The sequence below is a fragment of the Fukomys damarensis genome, unplaced genomic scaffold (assembly GCF_012274545.1).
Source record: "Fukomys damarensis isolate Sample0158 unplaced genomic scaffold, DMR_v1.0_HiC HiC_scaffold_18, whole genome shotgun sequence".
In the NCBI taxonomy this organism is placed as follows: Eukaryota; Metazoa; Chordata; class Mammalia; order Rodentia; family Bathyergidae; genus Fukomys; species Fukomys damarensis.
This window is the reverse complement of record NW_022900930.1, coordinates 12,649,860-12,669,080: the sequence shown is the minus strand read 5'-3', so window position 1 is coordinate 12,669,080 and position 19,221 is coordinate 12,649,860. Positions and strand designations below refer to the sequence as shown.

The 19,221-nt window shown below is 42.0% G+C and overlaps 1 protein-coding gene across 1 annotated transcript in view; it reads right to left on the bottom strand.

Annotated features, from left to right (window-relative positions):
- The window catches only part of LOC104860973 (low-density lipoprotein receptor-related protein 2), a 48,043-nt gene extending 33,545 nt beyond the window's left edge, over positions 1–14,498 (bottom strand). Inside the window, exons 1-9 of the mRNA XM_033765390.1 lie at positions 14,415–14,498; positions 11,038–11,368; positions 9,036–9,149; positions 7,176–7,295; positions 6,550–6,789; positions 5,502–5,615; positions 3,416–3,535; positions 1,442–1,567; positions 662–865 (exon numbers count right to left, since the gene is read on the bottom strand). Coding sequence (XP_033621281.1) covers positions 662–865; positions 1,442–1,567; positions 3,416–3,535; positions 5,502–5,615; positions 6,550–6,789; positions 7,176–7,295; positions 9,036–9,149; positions 11,038–11,110 — 1,111 coding nt within the window. The 5' untranslated portion in view covers positions 11,111–11,368; positions 14,415–14,498. The remainder of the gene's footprint in view (positions 1–661; positions 866–1,441; positions 1,568–3,415; positions 3,536–5,501; positions 5,616–6,549; positions 6,790–7,175; positions 7,296–9,035; positions 9,150–11,037; positions 11,369–14,414) is intronic.
- Between the last annotated feature and the right edge of the window lie 4,723 nt (positions 14,499–19,221).

The window sequence follows — 19,221 nt, the reverse complement described above, 5'->3', positions numbered from 1 at the left end:
TATCTCGAGGAAATGTGCTGAACTCTTCCCTGAGTTGCTACCAGAGCATTTGCATATTCCCAGAGCCATGCCAGCCCCTTCTTCACACAAACTCTCTAGGTTAACCTCCACACAACACATGAGACAAGTAATAGTACCTTCATCTCGCAGAAGACAGGTCTAAGGGGTTAAGAACTCGCCTGAGGTCACATTCTTGTTCTGGGGATGGGAAAGATGCTTGCTAGAAGCTCCATCCCAAGCCTTTTCATACTACTTAATTATAGCAATTTCATGTCCCAACTTATGCTCTCTAATGCTCCTACAGAGCCAAACTTAACACGGTCTTGTCTCAAATCGGGCTTTGATCCCTTATTCTTCAAAACAAGTGAGTCACAGGAGGTGGGATAGATAAATACATATGCTTCCTATGCGGTGTTGAAGTCGTGCTGTAATTTGAATATAGGATGTCCCCCGAAGGACCTGTTATAGGCTTGGCTCCAGCTCTGGTGCTACTAGGAAACAGTAGAAACTTTTGTGAAGTGGGGCTCAGTGGGCTGTTTTAGGTCACGGGGCACTCCTTTGAAGGGGACTGTGGAGCACTAATGTGTCTCTCTCCCTGTGCTTCCCAGCTACCATCGAGTGAGCTTTAAAATCTATGGCTCTCGGTGCCTCAAAAATATACCTGGATAGAGGGGAACAGAGTTTGGCTTCCCGGAGACAAACACATTTAGGGTCTTATCTACCCAGAAGTACATGCTTCTTTCCAGGTCATATGCCACAGAAGTAGGTTTTGTTTTTATAGGTATCAGACCCTCATAGATCCCTGTTCGTTGATCCAGGACACCAAGCACTTGATCTGTTGCGATAAGAATTTTAACATCACCATCTGCAATAAAGGGAAAGGTGTTACATATTACTTTGCAGCTTTCTTTCATACCCTTCCCTTTAACTAAAGATACTGTCTCTTCCCCTGTGGCCAAAATTACTTATTCCTAAATGTCTGGACTAAGTGTACTCAGAGAAGATCTAGTTGACCACTTTAGTTAGCTCTTTCTTCTGAACTACAACACAATGAAATTAATCTTTGAAAATTTACTGCTTTGTTTCAATTCACTATTCACAAGACAGTCATGCCTTTCCATGCCTGATATAAAATAGCCAAGAGTAAGTGAGTTCCGGTGGTTAGAAAAAAAAAAAAAGCACAAGCCAAATGAGGATTCCATTGGTTAGGTCTCTGGAACACCTAGATCTGTAGCCTACTGAGCAATTAAGCTGTGCTAAAGAAACTTAATACTGTAGCCACTGGGATCAGGCTATGAATGTTGTAACAGCAGCTTTTTTATGGAAACAATAGTCCTCTCTAGTACTGGACTTCAAAATGAATCATCTATGTCTCTTTTCTCTTTAATTCTTGCTAAGAGCAGAGCAGGAGCTAGGCTCTGCTTCATGTACAGAAACTCACCTGTAATTCGACATTTGCTGCCATCATAAAGCCCGTAGCCTTGAACACAGTCGCAGGAGTAAGAGCCTGGTGTATTATGACATAGTTGGTCACAAGGACCATATGCCATGGAGCACTCATCTATATCTGATGACAGAGAACTGCGAGTCAGAGGTAATCCAGGAATAATTCCTTCTCTATTTTGTCCTTTTGAGACATTTTTCCAATGCTGTCCCAAAAGATATTATATGGAAATCATTGTGCCAGACATTGAAATAGGCAATCCTGGCTGCCATAGATTTTCCATTCACAGGACTGTAAGTTAGTAGAAATTTCAATATAAGAACCCAGATGTTTAGCTGGTATGGAATACTGATCCATGATATCCTAGCAGCATTCCTGAGATGTACCACTTGTCAAGACAGCCAGGGTCCACTTCAGACCCTGGTGACATTATAGGAATATAAAAAGGGCTCCAGTCCCAATGGCCAACCTGGCAGAATGGAGATAAAATGCAATCACTTCTCAAAGCCTCATGGCAGGAACCTGGTGTGAGTCACAAAACTAAGAGAAATTGATTGCTTGATTGATTGAGCAGGAAGGAAAATGGTTTATTGGCTGCAGTGCTGAGGAAGCATCATTCTTCCAAAGTCACAGGGCCATAAACTGGAATAATTCCCTTCCATCCTGGGAGAAGAATAATCAGCATCTGGTGAGAGTCAAGCTTGTGGCCAGCCTAGTCTTGCAATGGGTCAGAAACCGAAACAGGACTTTACAGGAACCTGAGCTGGAAAATGTGTTAAACGCAGACCCTTCCAAGGGTCATGACCATGTACTGACTTCATATTTCCAATGAAGAATTAATACATGTAATAAGCTAGATTTTTGATTTTATTTAATTAGTAAAATTAATTATTTAATTAAAATAAAGATGAATTTTTAATATAAAATCATGTAAAATATAATTTTAATGCCACCTAATAAATCAGTATCTTTTTTCTTATACCCTTCCTGAATGCAGGGCATTTCAGATAGGGAGCCATGGAAACAGAGTACTACTGAGTAGAAATTATTGACAAGGTTCAGGGTTGTTTATGTGCTAAGCCAGGGCTTACTCTTCTAGTCACATTTTAAGCTAAAATACAATCCTGTACTTTTTTTGTACATAAGCATTATAGTGGAACAGCCATAACTTTTTAAAATTATTACTGCAAGGCAAAGCTATGCAAAATTTATTTTAGCCAATCTGGCAGCATAATCTCATTTTCTAAATGGGAGAAATGAGATTTGAAGGTGACTTGCAGAACATCCACTAGTAGGAATAGGCAAGGGTAAATACAGTGGGCTCTAGTGTCAGAGTCTGTCCTGACACTTGCTAGGGACCTTGGGCATAGCACTGAAAGGACAAATGTATTCATTCCATGACAGAAACTCTTTCAGTTCCATAAGAGAAAGGTGCTAAACTTCACATTTTCCTATTAGATAATAGTTGACCTGCAATTGTCACAAAAGAGGATGAAAAAAGCATTAACAAAGATGGAGAAACTAGAACCCTGTGCACCACTGGCAGAAATAATATACAGGGCCAACAACAGTCTGATTGTTCTTCAAAAAGTTATATATAGAATTGCTACATGGTCTGGCAATTCCACTTCTGATATATAGACCCAGAAAATTGAAAGCAGAGATCTAAACAGGTCATTGTACACCAACGTTCATACCAGTATTACAATAGCTAAAAGCCTGTTCTATCGACAGATAACATAGATACACAAAATGCAGGCTCCACGTACAACAGAATTATTTAGTCTTAAAAGGAAGAAAGTAAAGGGAGAGGGGAAGAAGGACTGAAGGGAAGGGAGGAGAATGGTTGTATGATATTATGAACGTACTTAAAGCCAATGAACTCTACACTTAAATGGCTAAACTGCTAACATTTACATTATGTATATGTCAATAGAAATGCTTTTAAAAGCAAGTCCAATGCGTTCTGACCTGCACAGCTCTTCTTATCAGGCTGCAGCTGCCACCCTGTTCCACAGGAGCACAGGACACCCCAGGCCGTGTCTCTGCACAGCCCCTCACAGCCCCCGTTCTCCAGAGAGCAGTTTCTGCCTGGTAGGGACAGAGCAGCGGTCAAAGGAACTGAACACAGATCCATCATCTTAAAAACAAGTGAGTGCTACACCCCCTGAGTCCTGTCCCCGGAACACATAACTGCTTATGAACAAACTCAGACCTGCTGGCCAACCTAGGAGAGTGGACCTAGGGAAGAGGGAAACCAAGGAATCCCAGGAGCAGGGAAACCCTTCTACCCAAAGCAAGTCAGGACCATTTTAACTGCTAGGGATTGTACTGTTTCCTTGCAGGAGGGGACAGCAGCCTCTGGTCTACTTTCCCTGGAATGTGTGATGACAAGGACCCCTACTTCAGAAACTGGTATATTGATTTATGAGTTTTAATGAATTATCTATGTAGGACAAAAGCCCATGCTTCATCCTGTTGTTTATGCTTTTTGCATGTCTTGTTTTCCTTTACTACAATGATCCTTTGAAAGCCTTTAACTATACTAAAGAGATTTCATCATACATGTGCAAGGTAAGATTTCGGGAGGAAATTAAGAGAGAAAAGACTGACTCAGAGAAGGATTTCCACTTTCCCCTTTCCCCACCAGAGCCAGCAGGGAATCCGGTAGTGAAAACAAGGGTCAAAAAGTCAAAGATGCTGCTCCCTCCTTGCCACAAAAAAATTCTTTCTGGGCCCTTTCCCTCTTATATCCTTAGAGTATTCTATATGTGTGGAATAAACGATTTGCTTCTCAATCAGTAAGACTTTGAAAAATGGTTGGTTACCTTAGCTTCTATTGATATTACAGTTTCCTTTGTACTGAATTTGCAAAGTTGCTTTGAATCATAAAATCTCTGAGCATATAAATTTGAACTTGTTGAATGTATACAAAAGAAATTGTGGGCACTGATATTTTCAAGGGTCCCTATAGCAGTGTGATAGTTGATCATGGCAACTCGAGTAAGAGGAGCTCAACTAAATTGGCTCAGCAACTCCATACCCTAGGGTATGGAAGACCCGCTCTAGAGCAGCTTGTCGGTTGAGTAGTATAAAGTAGAAATGAAGAAGGATGGGTCTGCTTCTGTTTCTTCAGAGGAGCTTCAGTCTTCGCCTTCACTTTGGACATCATCTCTGGGCTTCCGGTGAAGACTCTTCAGCCTTCCATTGCAGACTCATTGGCCTACTGATAGGGACTTGCATGGGACACTGCAGTGAGCTCCAGGCCTTCTTCTACTTGACCTTTAGGAAGCACTCCAGCTGCTCTGGGTTCTTTCCCTGGTGGAGTGACCCATACCTTCATTCCTGAAGGTTCTGGACCATCTGTCATTCTGCCTGGATTCGGTTGCGGTAGTTTCTCACTGACCTTGATAACAGGGCACAGCAATATCAGGAGGGATCCGCACTCCAATTATATTCTTCCTTGCTGTCTTCTGCCCACCATCAACTGTTTCTCCTCTTCAGCGCCTGTCTGCCATGCCACCCTGCCTTGGAGGCAGCCAGTTATAAACTGAAATCTCTACAAACTGTGGGCTAAATAAACTTTTCCTCCTTTAACTTTGAGCAACAGGTATTTTGTCTCAGCAAAGAGAAAAGTAACTAAGACTAGCAGAATCTCTTAATCAGTCTGATTTGAGTAACACTAGAATAGATGGCTAAGCCTAAATAGAAGGTCTGATCTTCTTTTAACAATGATAAAGATACAATCCTGGCTTTATACCAGAATCACAGAAACAATAAAAGTTTGAAGTGTTTAGCTAGTGTATCTGCCTGAAACTACAAAATGAGATTAGCCTTCCAGGTTTACAGCTTAATTGTGCGTTCACAGTCAAAAGACTAAAGCCAGGGTCTAGAAATTATAAAATGTAAGGAGTCTATCCTTGAAAGATGATTGTTAATATATGAATTGTAATCCAAGCATCCTCTCAGAGAACAGAACACTATGATAATTAAGGTGTTAAATCACTTAATCCTACTTTCCCACCTCCCACCCTAAACTAAGCTATTGGTTTCTTACCACACGTGCTGGGTTCATCGGTGCCATCTGCACAGTCTGCCTCCCCATCACACATCAAAGATTCTCGGATGCACTTCCCTTCGTCACATCTAACTGTGCCTTCTGGACAGAACGCTGTGTAGGAAGTTAGGCGTTCTTTTCATTAATACTTGTGTGGAGGGGTAGAAATCAACAAGTGGTAATATTTCCATGACCCACCAAAATTCAAAGCAGGAAAGTAAGTTATACTTTTTCAAACAGATTTCTTTTTAGGGGATTAGGACTCTGACTTGATCATGAAAACATGTAAGACACCTGGGCACTGAGCTGAAACAGTATCAAAACTGATTAGCCTAATATTAATTAAATAGTTGTAGTTGAAGTAGTAGTATAGTCAGTTACCATTTGACCTTGAAAAGTACTCTCTTGAGAAACTAGTTTCCACTTAGAGTTTAAAAAATTAGACTCTAAATACATTAAATATTGCAGATTTAACTCTAAAAAAAGATGGAATGGGATTATGGTTCACCAAGAAGGCAGAAGAACCACTGTATTATTTGTATAAGGTCAAGGAGAGAAATGTAGCTCCTGCCAAGTTCTTTGTTGGGTGGGGGCCCTCCCTTAACGAGGAATTGTCCACTCCCATATTCACTACACAAGGGTGAGGGCCACTGTCAGTAGGCCTCCTTCACAGACTAATGTTGGGTGTCCTACAGATTGGCCATAATTAAATAGTTAGAACATTTTAGGCAATGGTCAGAGTATCCAATGAGAGAATTTCTATCCAAGCACAGCTTTATATTTCCATGGACAACTCCATGTGGGCTATTGCTAGGACACATCCTGATTTTAAATACAGGATGGCAGTCTCTGTCATAGATATTAAAATGCAACTTGTGCGGGGGATTTAGCTCAATGGTTCTTCCTCCTGCCTCTCAAGCACAAGGTCCGGAGTTCGATCCCTGGTACCAATAAACAAACAAACAAACTAGTTTTAAATGCAACTTGCAAAAAGCAGACCCCATAGTACAATCTGCCCTTGAAACACAAGTAGGGTAGCCAGACTTACCACAGGCTTCCTCATCTGAGGAGTCACCACAGTGGTCGATGCCATCACACTTCCAGCTCTCCATGACACACACCTTGTTCTGGCACTGCCACTGCCCTGCAAGGCAGTGGCTCTGGGAACAATGTGCTTTGTCCGACCCATCTCTACAGTCCTGATGGACATCACAGAGTTCCCAAGCATCCAGGCACTCAGATGTTCCTGGGCACTGGACTTTTTGGCCTGGACAGGCTGTCATTCTCTCTGAAAGGCAGAAGTTGGCTTGGTGAGACAGAACTGCTGTCCTACAAACCTGCTCCTCCTTATGGTATTTACGGTTTGCTTATAGACTAAGTTTATAGAAAACTGCAAATTAAAGGAAGACTAAGTATTGGAGACTGAATTTTTACCCCCAAAAAGTTAATAAAGTGAATAATGACTTTGATTTTGGGTTACCGCATTTTGAGGAAATAGTGAAGTGGGTTATAAAAAGTCTCACAATATTCGATACGGTGTAACATCTGGGTTTGGCACATGTGGCATAAAGTCACTTAATGATAAGCTTGTTTCACTTAACAGTGTTGATGCTAACAAATGCTGCTAATAACCAGAGAGAAGATGGTGAGACATTAAGTGTAAGTTGTACATACCACAATTAACTTCATCTGAGCCATCTAAACAGTCACCAGCACCATCACAAAGCCAGTGGGTGGCAATACACATCCCATCATCACACTGCCATGCTTGCAGGTGTCCCCCACACGGTTCCTCTGTAGGCCAGTGGCAGAGCGCAACAAGAAGCAGGAAGAAAGATGACTTTCTTAGCTTTTCAATTTGGGGTGCATATTATGTACTTTAAATAGCAAAGAAGTAATGACTTCTCAATCTGCCACCTGAGTCAGCCCTGACCTCGCCTGATCTTATCAAGCTTCAGCTGGCAATATCACACAAAACCTCAACTTATCAAGACACAGTCACCCAGAAACCCAATAACACTAACCTCCCTCACTGTGATCCTAGAATGCTATTGTGCAGTACCTCTCTCTCTCTCTCTCTGACAGCCAAAATATTTCCTCTTGTTCAATCTAAACTCAAGCTACTGGTCACATGTGACTACTGAGCACTTGAAATGGTAGAATTTGGTTTTACATAAATTTTATTGGAACTTAAAGTATTTCATCAATAAATGCAACCCCCACAAGTGGCTAGTGGTCACTACACTGGCCAAGGTAGTTTTATAGGTTTACTTCTTTAAATTACTTTGGTGTTTGAGGCTCTATTAACATTTAAGACAATCTGGAGACTGTTAGTTTTTGTTTTAGATCAATCTTCAAGTATCTGCATGTGACAGAAAGCACTAATTTACATGGGGTATGGAACAAGGTGTTCCTGCAAGTATAAAAGTTTCTTCCAACCTATTACTCTACATGCTTGGGCTTGGTTTGGTTTTGTTGTGGTGTTTGGCAATGCATCAAGCTCCCAGGCACACTAAACATGTGCTCTATGGATAAGCTACACCTCCATCCCCTAAAATGCTTCAATATTAAGTATTTCATGTTAAATTAGTCACAGTAAATGACCACCCAATAACAGGTATGTGATATAAAGAAAAGAAATGCAGTATTCACTAAGTACCTCAGGGTTTTTCTTCTTTCATGAAGATTTTTTTTTCCCTTCCATACACATGACACAAGGAGGTGAATCATCTACTAAGAAACTGTCTGCATACATCTGTGCTCAGGTGACCTTTCAGGGGCTTTGGGCATTTCGAATGCAGAGTTCTTTAGCTTAATGTCAGCAAGACATTTGCTAAATTGCTGACTTCGCTTCAAATGGATTTTTAATTTCCTTTATTTTCAATTTGCACAGTGTTTTTTTGGTTGTGCACAGTTTCTAAGTAGAAAGATGAACTAGTTGAGTGTATATGAAAGAAATTGTGGACACCAGGTTTCTAAGGGTTCTCTATAGAGGAAACTGGATTAATTAGCTTTGAGTAACAGTACTAATTGTCAGTCCTAAATGAAAGGTATGGGCTTTATTATGACAATAATGCTGCGGACATTTGTAGACACATCTCTGCTTTACCCACTGAGCCTGCAACAAGCCAGACCCTCACCATGTTTGAATAGACCCCTACAGGGTAAACACCATAAAACTGGATGCTGATAACCAGGTATGCTCTGAGTGTCCCTTATCTGAAAGGCTGGGGACCAAAATTTTCAGATATTTGCATGCACATAATATACTCCAAATCTAACCCAAATTCATTTTTGTGTAGAGATGTACCTTAGATACACAGCCTGAAGGTAATTTTATACATTATTTTTAGAGCACCTGTATTTTCACTGTGACTCATTCTATGAGATCAGGTATAAAATTTCCACTTGTGGAGTCATGTCAGTGCTCAGAAACTTTTGGATTTTGGAGCATTTTGGATTTTCAGACTAGGGATGCTCTACCTGTACTTGGCAATCAGGGCCAGATTTGTAGTAGTCTTGCGACGTACTTACCACAGTGCTCATCGGCCCCGTCAGGGCACTCTTGCTCACCATTGCAGAGCCAGGCCACAGGGATGCAGCTGTCCCCACACGCGGCTTGCTGTGTCATGTTGCACTCTCTTCCATCTGCATTGGGTGATGAAGAAGTGGCACCATGAGAGTTCCTGGCTTTTGGGGGACTAGACAGCACCTCTGCAGGGTAAATGGCAAAGGTCACCTTGCTTCAGCTAACTCCTAGGAGAGCACTAGGGGGCTTTAATACTTCCCAAACTCATGTGGACTCACTAGTGACATTCCTTGGTAAGCAGATGTTTCTTGATGTCACAGAGTTGTTGCTCAGACCTTGTTGTATGTCTCCCTGTTTGCCTGTTATGGTGGAGGTACATTCACAATATTGCTTCAAAAGACACAAGGTCTTAATTGTTCCAACTTGGTTCAGTCTCAAAAGCTCTGAGTATGAATACTTACAAGTTCAGAAGTTAACAGCAATTTCTGTGAAATAATGACCTTCCAGTGTGTCCCCATCCACCTTATTCACCAGATCTGACACCATGCATCTTCAGGCTCTTCCTCAAAGTCAAATGACCATGAAAGGCAAGTGTGTTGAATCAATTCAGGACATCAAGGCAGCTGTGACAGTGCAACTAAAGTCTCATGAAAGAGGACTTTCAGAACTGCTCCAGAAAAGTGGCAAGAACAAGGGATAGGGGTGTGAGGTAAGCAAGGGGAAGCAAGGGGAAATGTTTCAAGAGGCATGAATTAAAATGTCTTTAACTGTAATAATTTTAAATTTATGTATTCACCATATTTTGTAGTTACATAAGTGTTCTGTAGTTAACAGTTCATAAATGAGCACAAAGCTGTCACTGTATCTGGCATTGGTATCTGAGAAATAAATGCTCACAGAGCAAGAACTCTTTTTGCTACCTCTTCTGACAGAACCTTCCAAAGGTTTCCCCATGAGGGTTGCAGTCACCCTTCAGAGACTCAGCATTAGCTGACTCACAACCTGAACATTTTGCCCTTGTGATTTTCGTCTGGGGACCACACATGCATACGGATTCTACATATTATCTGCAGACTCATTTGAAACTTCAAAATTCGATATGTGCTTGCCATAAATATATAAGAAATTTATTTGTTTACCCCCTTCTCCAAAGCGGTTAATAGTACCATGACCAGAAAAGAAAAAGTCTGCAAAAGCTTAAGATGACTTCAAACCTTTTATTAATAGAAATTCATGAGATGTGGGGCATCAGGAGCACCTGTCCCGGGGAAGCAATAATCCTGCAGGTAGTTTCACAGACCTTAGGCCCCTGCCTCCTACGCCTGGTGAAATCACCAGTCACACACTTCACCCCTTGGGAACCTCTCAGGCTCCCTGGCACCCACACTCAGCTCCCCCTGCACTGTCGTCCGCCGGGACCCAAGTGGCATCAACAAATGTCGCAGGAAGTGGGCTCCTAAGTGCACTTTGGGCCCCAGCACCTTCCCTCCTGGGCTGCTTTTGCAGTGAGACACCTTTTCCTTTGAGCTCCTGGCCCTCCAAGAGGCTACAGTGGTGCCTATAAAACCCAGGCGGCAGGCAAGCAAGAGACCAAGGTCAGAGAGGGAATCGGAGTCAGAACTTCAAGGAAAGAAGAGCGCAGGCCCGGGAGGGGAGTGGACAGGGCGTTCTTCCCACCCGCTAGGAGGGGCAGCGAAGGAAAGACACCCACTTCTTCCTCCCACCTCCTCTCCCCTCCACCTCCACAAGCTTGGAAAGTGGGAGAAATCTCCCTAGGGCGGCTCCCCCAGAGAGGCTCGTCCTCCTGCGTCCTGGGTACCCGCCACTGCGCAGTGGGAGAACACACCTGGGGCGGTGACCAGCTCTTCACCGCCTGCTGCCACACAGCCCGGGGCGAGCCGCTGAGCCGCAGCAGACACGGAACAAAGTTCGCCACAAACCCCGCCACCACCTCCGCCATACCCTGCAGCACGAAGCACTGTTCCTTCCTCTGGGCGCCCCACTTACCGGACCCGAAGCCCCCGGCGCCGCCCAGCTGGACCAGCACCTGCGCGAAGAGAAGGAGCGCGCGTCGAAGCATGACTTGGAAGGGGACTGGGTGCTGGAGACGCGCTAGCTGGGGAAAGCGCTGGAGGGAGGAGCAGAGGCGCGGACTGCGCCTGGGGCGGGCAGAGTGGAGGAGTAGGAAGGACCAGGGTGCAAACAATGTGCAGAGTCCGAGTCCGGGTGCTCTGCCTGGGAAGGACGTGGGCTGGCTGGGGGATACCGCGGTGCTCTGGAGTCTGCCTCTCCGCGGCTCAGTCGTAGTGAGGTGCGGCTGGGACTTGTGTCGCCTCCCCTGCAATGGGACAACAGACACTCAGCACCCTTGCCTGACTCTTACCAGACTTAGGAGCAAGCAGGGAGTGGTCAGCGACACTTCTGTTCACACAGATCTCCTGCGATTCTGCTCTCGCATGTCTGGAGCAGGACCTGAGAGTCTGTGTCCAGCACACTCCTGGCTGTGGCCTCTGTGGCCAGGCCTCTGACTTCACTTTGAAAAGCGAGGGCTGAACAACTCCAAACCGGGGGGCTGTTCTCTTTGACCACTGGCTCTAAGCCACTTATCTTCTCCTCACCTAGGCAAAACCAAGCCTTCCATAACCTGGGGTGGGTGACAACTCCTCTTCAGTTGTCATCCTCTTGGGATGGTGATACCAACCAGGGGCAACAACAAAAGAATGTCACTCTGCTTTCAAATGCCTGGACATGCTCTAGGAGAGGAGTTTGATCCATCTCAACCACAATCAAATACAAGCCCCAGGAGGTTTCAGATGTACGGGTCACCTTGCTCAGGTGCAACTGTTTAGGTCTGAGCTAATGGATGGAGATGGGCATTTGGGGCAGATTTTCTCATGGCCACAGCCCACTCTGTCTCTTATTTAGCTAAGCTGTGACATTGCTCCCTTGCCACAAGAGGTGAATGTCAGTTTCTTGGAAAGAATGGGATGAGTTGGAAATTATTATGTTAAAATGGCAGGAAACATTTAAAGTCTTTAGGAGTGAAACATGGTAATAATAAAGCACTAGGAAAAATAGAAACAGAAAAATGAATTGCAAAATGCCTCTAGAGTCCAACACCTTTCTTTTAAAATTATACTTCTTCATCATGTATACTATGGTTCCATCAGACTGCACTTGAAGACATCAGAATGCCATATGCTCCGAAGTTTTCTTTAAATTTATTTTATGTGCCAATTGCATAAGCCAATTTAAAAGACCTGTTTGGATCTCAGATATTATTAACTTCTGCTGAAATGTTGATTCTTTGGAAACAGATTACTTTAGACGCTTAATAGTGTTCAGTAACACAATAATCTAGTGTTGTAAGAATGGACTAGTTCCCCTCACAGCAAGGCATTAAATCTAGTAGGTTAAGTAGCAAAGATGGGAGTTATATAGACCTGGGTTCAAATTTCAGCTAAATAAGATTACATAGTGTCATAGTTTGAGCTGCTGTAACAAATTACCATAAACAGGGTGGTTTAACCAACAGACATTTGTTTTGTCACAGTTCTGGAAGTTAGTAAGTCCAAGGTTAAGGATCTCATGGATTCAGTACCTGGTGAAAGTCCACTTCCTGATTTTCAGATAGCTTTCTTCTTGCTGTGTCCTCATGTGGTAGTGGAAAGGGCAGATCTCCCATCTCAGGGGCCCTGATCTCATAAAGAGGGCTCTACCTTCATGACTTAATTACCCCACAAAATCTCCACATCCTAATACCATTCCATGGGGTTAGATTTTGAACAAGTGAATTCTGGTAGGCCAAAACATGCAGTCCATAACATATAGGCACATCTACGTGAAAGCTTTATGACTGTTATAAACAGCAATGGCTCTTAATAGCATACCAGTAGAGAAGCCAAGGACACGGGTGTTATAAATCAGTAATTTAAGTAAAATTCATATTTGTCTTTAAATTGTTGTATTCTTGGACTTCATTCTTTTTAATCACATGTGTTGTCTTCTGTCTTTTCCCACATTTGACATCCTAACTTTTAAATCTGTTTTATGAGACTGTGGTAGGCAGAATAGTTTCCTGGCCAATAAAAACAAATCCATGCCCTAATATCTAAAGCCTAAGAATATGCTACCTTTACTGACAGAAAGCACTTTGTAGATGTGTTTAAACTAAGGATAAAAGATGAGATTATCCTAGATTCTCAAAGTGGGCTTGATGTTGTTACCAGACTCCTCATTAGGAAAGGGGAGACAGGTTGGCCAGAGAAAGAAATGTCACACTGAAAGCAGAGGTTTAAATGATACAATTGTGTCCTGGGTGTCATGGCTTAAAACCTATGAGCAGCTTCTAGAAGTTAGAAAAGGGAGGAGGAGGAGGAGGAGGAGGAGGAGAGAAGAGGGAGAAAGAGGATGTGAAACCCTGCTAATACCTTGATTATCTTACTATACAGTTCAGATATTTTCCCTCCAGAATTGTAAGATAATATATTTGTGTTGATTTAAGCCACTGTTAAGTTTATAGAAATTTAATATAGCAACAACAAACTAATACAAATCCCCAGTGGTCTTGTTATTTTCCCACCTTCACCAAATTCTTCACTGTGCCTGTCACTGGCTTTTCTGCTTCTCCCGATGCTCTAACCAAAAGAAAGGACTCCTTGTGATGATCGTCAGCTCAGGCATCACGGCTACGGGAAGACAGAAGAGCCCTGCAGCATCTCTTTCCATTTCCCCCTGGCTAACACTAACCTCACAGCACTTCAAGACCAGACCTGGCCCATCTTGCCTCCTTGAAGCTCTCCTCCTTCGGGAAGACATCCTTACCAGGTAGCACCTGCATTACACATCTCTGTGCTCAACTAGACACTGCCTCAAAAATTCTGAAATTAAGCTGTTGGTTTCTTATCTGGAATTTCTTGAATGCAGAAACAGTATCCATTTGGATATCTCATATTTGTATTTCTTACATTCTCTTTCTCTAATATTTCAGTGAATGTCCCCTAAAGAAAAGCATAGATACACCTAGTCTGTCGCACTGGATACACCAGTGCACAAAACAGATAACAATATGTACCTTCAGAGAGCTTTCACTGTTGTAAATGTGGCTTGTAGGAGAGAGGAATAAGAAAGGCAGATGATACACAAAATAAGTTAGTATATTATACACTTTGCTAAAAGTTATAATTCTTGTGGAGAAAATAAAATGGGTAAAAGGAGCATGAAGTGCTGGTGAGAATCGGGGAGAGCTGCATTTTTAAAGAACAGTGCCATGAGACACCTCACTGATACGATGTACACACACACACACACACACACATATATTATTACGTCTGGAAGCTCACTAATTTTTACTTCTATAGTGTCTAATCAGTTATGAATCCCACCTGAAGTTTTCTATTTCTAGAAGTTCCATTTGGTTCTTTTCAAAAATTTCCTTTCCTTGGGCCGGGGATTTAGCTCAGTGGTTCTGCCGCCTGCCTCCCAAATGCAAGGTCCTGAGTTCGATCCCTAGTAGAAAAAATAAAATTTGTTTTCCTTTTATTTACTCATTATATAGATGCTTTCTTTTACAACTTTGAGAATACAGAACACATTTATAAAGCTCATTTCAGAATTCTTATCTCCTAATTTCATCCTTTATGTCTTTTCTGTTGACTGCTTTTCTTTTGTTATGCTTTTTCTACTACTTCTTCATGTGTACTAGTATTTTATTTGATATCAGATGATAGGAATTTTGTATTGTTTTATTCCTTGAAAGAAACTAGACTTTTTATAGCAGACCAAGTCACTTGAGAGTTAGTTTCATCATCTTGAGAGTTGTTTTTAAGCTTCTATACAGAAGACTAGAATATCACTTTTTGTAGGACTATTTTTCCCCACTTACAAAGCATAGACCTTTGAGATCTCTACCAAATGTTTTTACATTTATTGAAGCCTTGTCACTCATACTGGAGGGGACCCAAATGATTCCGAACTTTGTATAAGATCTTGGAATTGTTTACAACATCCCAGTAGCTTTTCTCTCCCACTTTGCTGTCTTTGCCTTTTTTTGCAGAGTTTCGCCTTATGTACACAAAAACTAGGTCAACCTTCTACCAAGGAGATGCTCTGTGCAGACGTTTGAATCTCTGGATTTCTGAAATCGCTTCTTTGCATAAATTTCTTCTCTTTGGCACTCTGTCCTGTAAATTCTCCAGTGTTCCTGAATTCTGATCTCTGTCTTTTTAACTTAGCAGGATTGCAGCATCTACTTGAGATTCTTCTCCTTGGACCCCAACCTGAGAATTGCCTCTGGGCAGAAAGCCTGAACACTGGTCAGATATTTATTTCTCATTGGTCAGACATCATGGTTTCAAACTGCCTATTGTTCAGTATGTGAACATAATCACTTCCTATATTTTATCTGATTTCTGGTGGTTTATGACTGGGTGGGGGGCATATCTGCAAATCCTGTCATTCACCCGTGGCTGGAGTTAAGAGTTTTCCCTTCTCTCTCTCTCTCTCTCTCTCTCTCTCTCTCTCTCTCTCTCTAAACCACTGAGCTAAATCCCCGGCCCAAGGAAAGGAAATTTTTGAAAAGAACCAAATGGAACTTCTAGAAATAGAAAACTTCAGGTGGGATTCATAACTGATTAGACACTATAGAAGTAAAAATTAGTGAGCTTCCAGACGTAATAATAGAATATATCTAGAGTACAGCACAGGGGAAAAGAAAACTGAAACAAATGAAGAGTCTCAGTGAATTGTGGAACAATAACATACCTGTAATTACAGTTGCAGAGAAAAAGAACACAAACAGCTGAAAATTTTCTATAACAAATGGAAACGATCAACTCACATATCCAAGAATCACAACTCAAACAAAACACAAAAATGCCACATGAAGACTCTGCATAATCAAATAACAGATGAAAAAGAAAGTGTTATAAGCTTCAGAACAAAGTGGTGTGTGTGCAATAAAACAAAGATAATAGCAGAGTTCTAGTGAAAATCTATGAAAACCAGGAGAGTATAAAAGAATGTCTTTAAAGTACTAAAGGAAAAAAATTAAGGAGCAAATATCAACCTAGAAATCTATATCCAGAAAAGGTGAGTAGGCAAAATGAAACAAAGGCAAAGTGGGAGATTTTTCAGATAAAGGCTGAGAGAATTTGTCACTAACAAAATTGTAATACAAGACATATTCAGCGAAATCCTTCTGATGGGGAAAAAATGATACCAGATAAAAACTTGAATCAGCATAACCAGAAAAATATCTGAATCAACCAGAAATGTTAAACGTGGAGGTTAATGCTCTGGGTTGGGTCTAAAGTGTCTTCCAAAGGCTTCTGTATCATAGGCCTGTTCCCTGGTGCAGCAGTACTCAGAGGCCAGGCCTTTGGGAAGTGGCTGGATCATGAGGGCTCTGACCTGACCATGGATTAGTCTGCTGCTGGGTTCATCATGGAATGGACTACGGGAAGGTGGTGCAAAGTGTGGTGGATGGGGGCGAGCTGGGAGACGTGGGTCACGAGGGGTACGCCCGGAAGGGTAGGTCCTGTCCCCGGCCCCTTTCTTCCTCTCCATCTCTCTCTGTCATACTGCCCCTCTCTCTCCGTCTCCTTCCTGGGTGCCGGAAGGGCTGTCTGCCCTTCTGCCATGGGTGTTTCTGCCTCACCACTGGCCTACAAATGGAGCCAGCCCACCACAGACTGACTCCTCTGAAGATGTGAGCCAAAATAAACCTTTCCTCATTTGTTTTTCTCAGGTATTGCATATTTTATTTTTTTTAATTGACAGTTTAATAAAACTAATCCCCAAAATTGTAGCGTGCACAATTCATATAAAGAAGTAAAAATATCACAACAGTAACTCCAAGGACAGAAGGGAGAAACAGAAGTACTGCATATACTTGTAAATGGTTGTGTGCATACTGCTCTATATACAGTAATATAATATTATTTGAAGGTAGTGATAAATTTAAAGACAAATATTATAAACTCTAAAGCAAGCTCTAGAAATATAAAACAAAGAAGCCAATGAGCCAGTAATTTGATAACTCAAAATGCAGAGAAAATGTTATAAAAATGCTTAATAAATTCAGAAAACTGGGAGAAAACCAAAAAAAAAAGTGAAGCAAAGAACAGATGGGACAAATATAAAGGAAGCAGTAAAACGTTAGGTTTAAATGAATAGATTTAAATCAATAAGCACATGAAATGAAAATGTTCTAAACACTAATTAAAGGAAGTGCAGGACTGAGCCATGAAGATATTTAAAGAAAGAACATTAAAGGCAGAAGAAACAAGTACAAAGATTCCTATAAAGGAGCAGATCATCGTGTTCAAAGAGCAACAAGAAAACCAAGTAGTTGCCGTAGAGTGAGCAAGCGGAATGTGGAGGAAATGAAGTCACCAGTATGGAAGGGGTTGACCTTGACAGACAAGACAGAGACTTTATTTTACTAGTGACCTGGGAAGCCACTGGAACTGAGCTATCCAGTATGTTAGCTCCCAGTCACCTGTGTTAATAGCCACTTGTGCTCAACAGCTATGTGTGTCTAATGGCCACCGTGTTGGATAGTCCAGGCAGAATATTTCCATCATCACAGAAGTTCCACTGGACTTCATTGGAAATTTATGGAGATCAATGCTATGTTATATTTTAACAGTATTGCTTTGGATACAGTGCTGAAAATAAGCTACACGAGGCAACATGTTCTATGTTTAATCTGACATTTTTAAAATACAGAAAAACTACAGCTAAGTCCAAAAAGAAACAAAGGTGATTTAAAGGAAAAGAGTATTTTGATGCCCAGGTCACAGGCTGCGCCTGTTTCCCCCCATTGTGCCAAGTGGATGCTGGGACCCAGGAGGCTCATCCACGAGTTGCCTGGGGCTCCTTGGTTGTCCACAGCTGCTCCCTCAGGGTTAGGAATTCTAGGTGGCCCCTTCTTGGCTAAGCTTGGGGGTGCCCAGCAGAGGCACACAGAGCTCCTAGGGTATAGGGTGTAGCAGGGAAGACAATCCCTGCAGGTGGGACTAAGGAGGGAGTGCTGATTCAACCACCAGTTTAGGATCCTGCAGGGCGTGTCCCTGGTGTGAGAAGCAAACAAGAAACACATTACATGATAAAACAGGTTGCCAAGAAGACAGGAACATGTGAGTACCAAACTACAGAAGGTCAAAAATGCATGAAACATAACCTGGCAGCATTGAAAGAACAGGACAGACCTGCAGTCACAGGTGAAGGTTTAACTACTCTTCTCTAGGCTCTTGAAAGATCCAGTGGAAAGAAATTCAGCAAAGACACAGAACTGCAGGACACCATCAACCAAGCAGACCTAATGGATGTGGGTCTACCTGACAGCAGAATACATGCTCTGTTCAAGTGCACATGGGACATCCAGCAAGACAAATCATCAAGTCAACCAAGTTCAAAGAGGTGAACTTACCAGGATCATCATAAAAGTAGGTTGGAGATCAGTAACATTGATTATAGGAAAATTAAACCTGTAGAATTACCACTTCTAAACAATCTAAAATCTCTCTAGGGAAAATTTTTTTTGCTATTGTTGTTTTGTTTTTTTGTTTTTTGAGACAGGGTCTCACTATGTAGTTGAGACTAACCTGCAACTCACTATGTAGCCCAGGCTGGTCTCGAACTCATAGCGATCCTCCTGCCTCAGCCTCCCGAGTGCTGCGATTACAGGCATGCACCACCACACCTGGCTGGGAAAATTTTTAATATTGTGAACAAAAATAAAAACAAGTCAACATGAACAGTATCACTGAGCGAGCCCTTTCTGAGTTATTGTTGTCACATTTTTACTTCTGTATATATTGTACACCTTATAATTTTTTAATTATTTTGCATTAAACAGAAAAATGTGTGTTTAGAGGCATTTTATACATTTCTTAGAAGAAAAGAAAGATCTTACTTAGACCAGCACTGTAAGCATCCACCTATGAAACCAGAAATTAACAGTAAAATAAGCCAAATTTAAACAGAAGAAATGGGATAAAATACAAAGCAGAACTCAAGAACTGAAAAACAGAAGAAAAAGAAAAGAAGTGGTGAAACCTAACGTCTGTCCTCTCTCCGTTCCGTCTTGGCTTCCCTCCTCCCTGCCTCCCTTCCTTTCGTGTTGAGAGTTGAACCCATGGCCTCAGGCATGCAGAGCATGAACTGTACCACTGAGCTACATCCCTC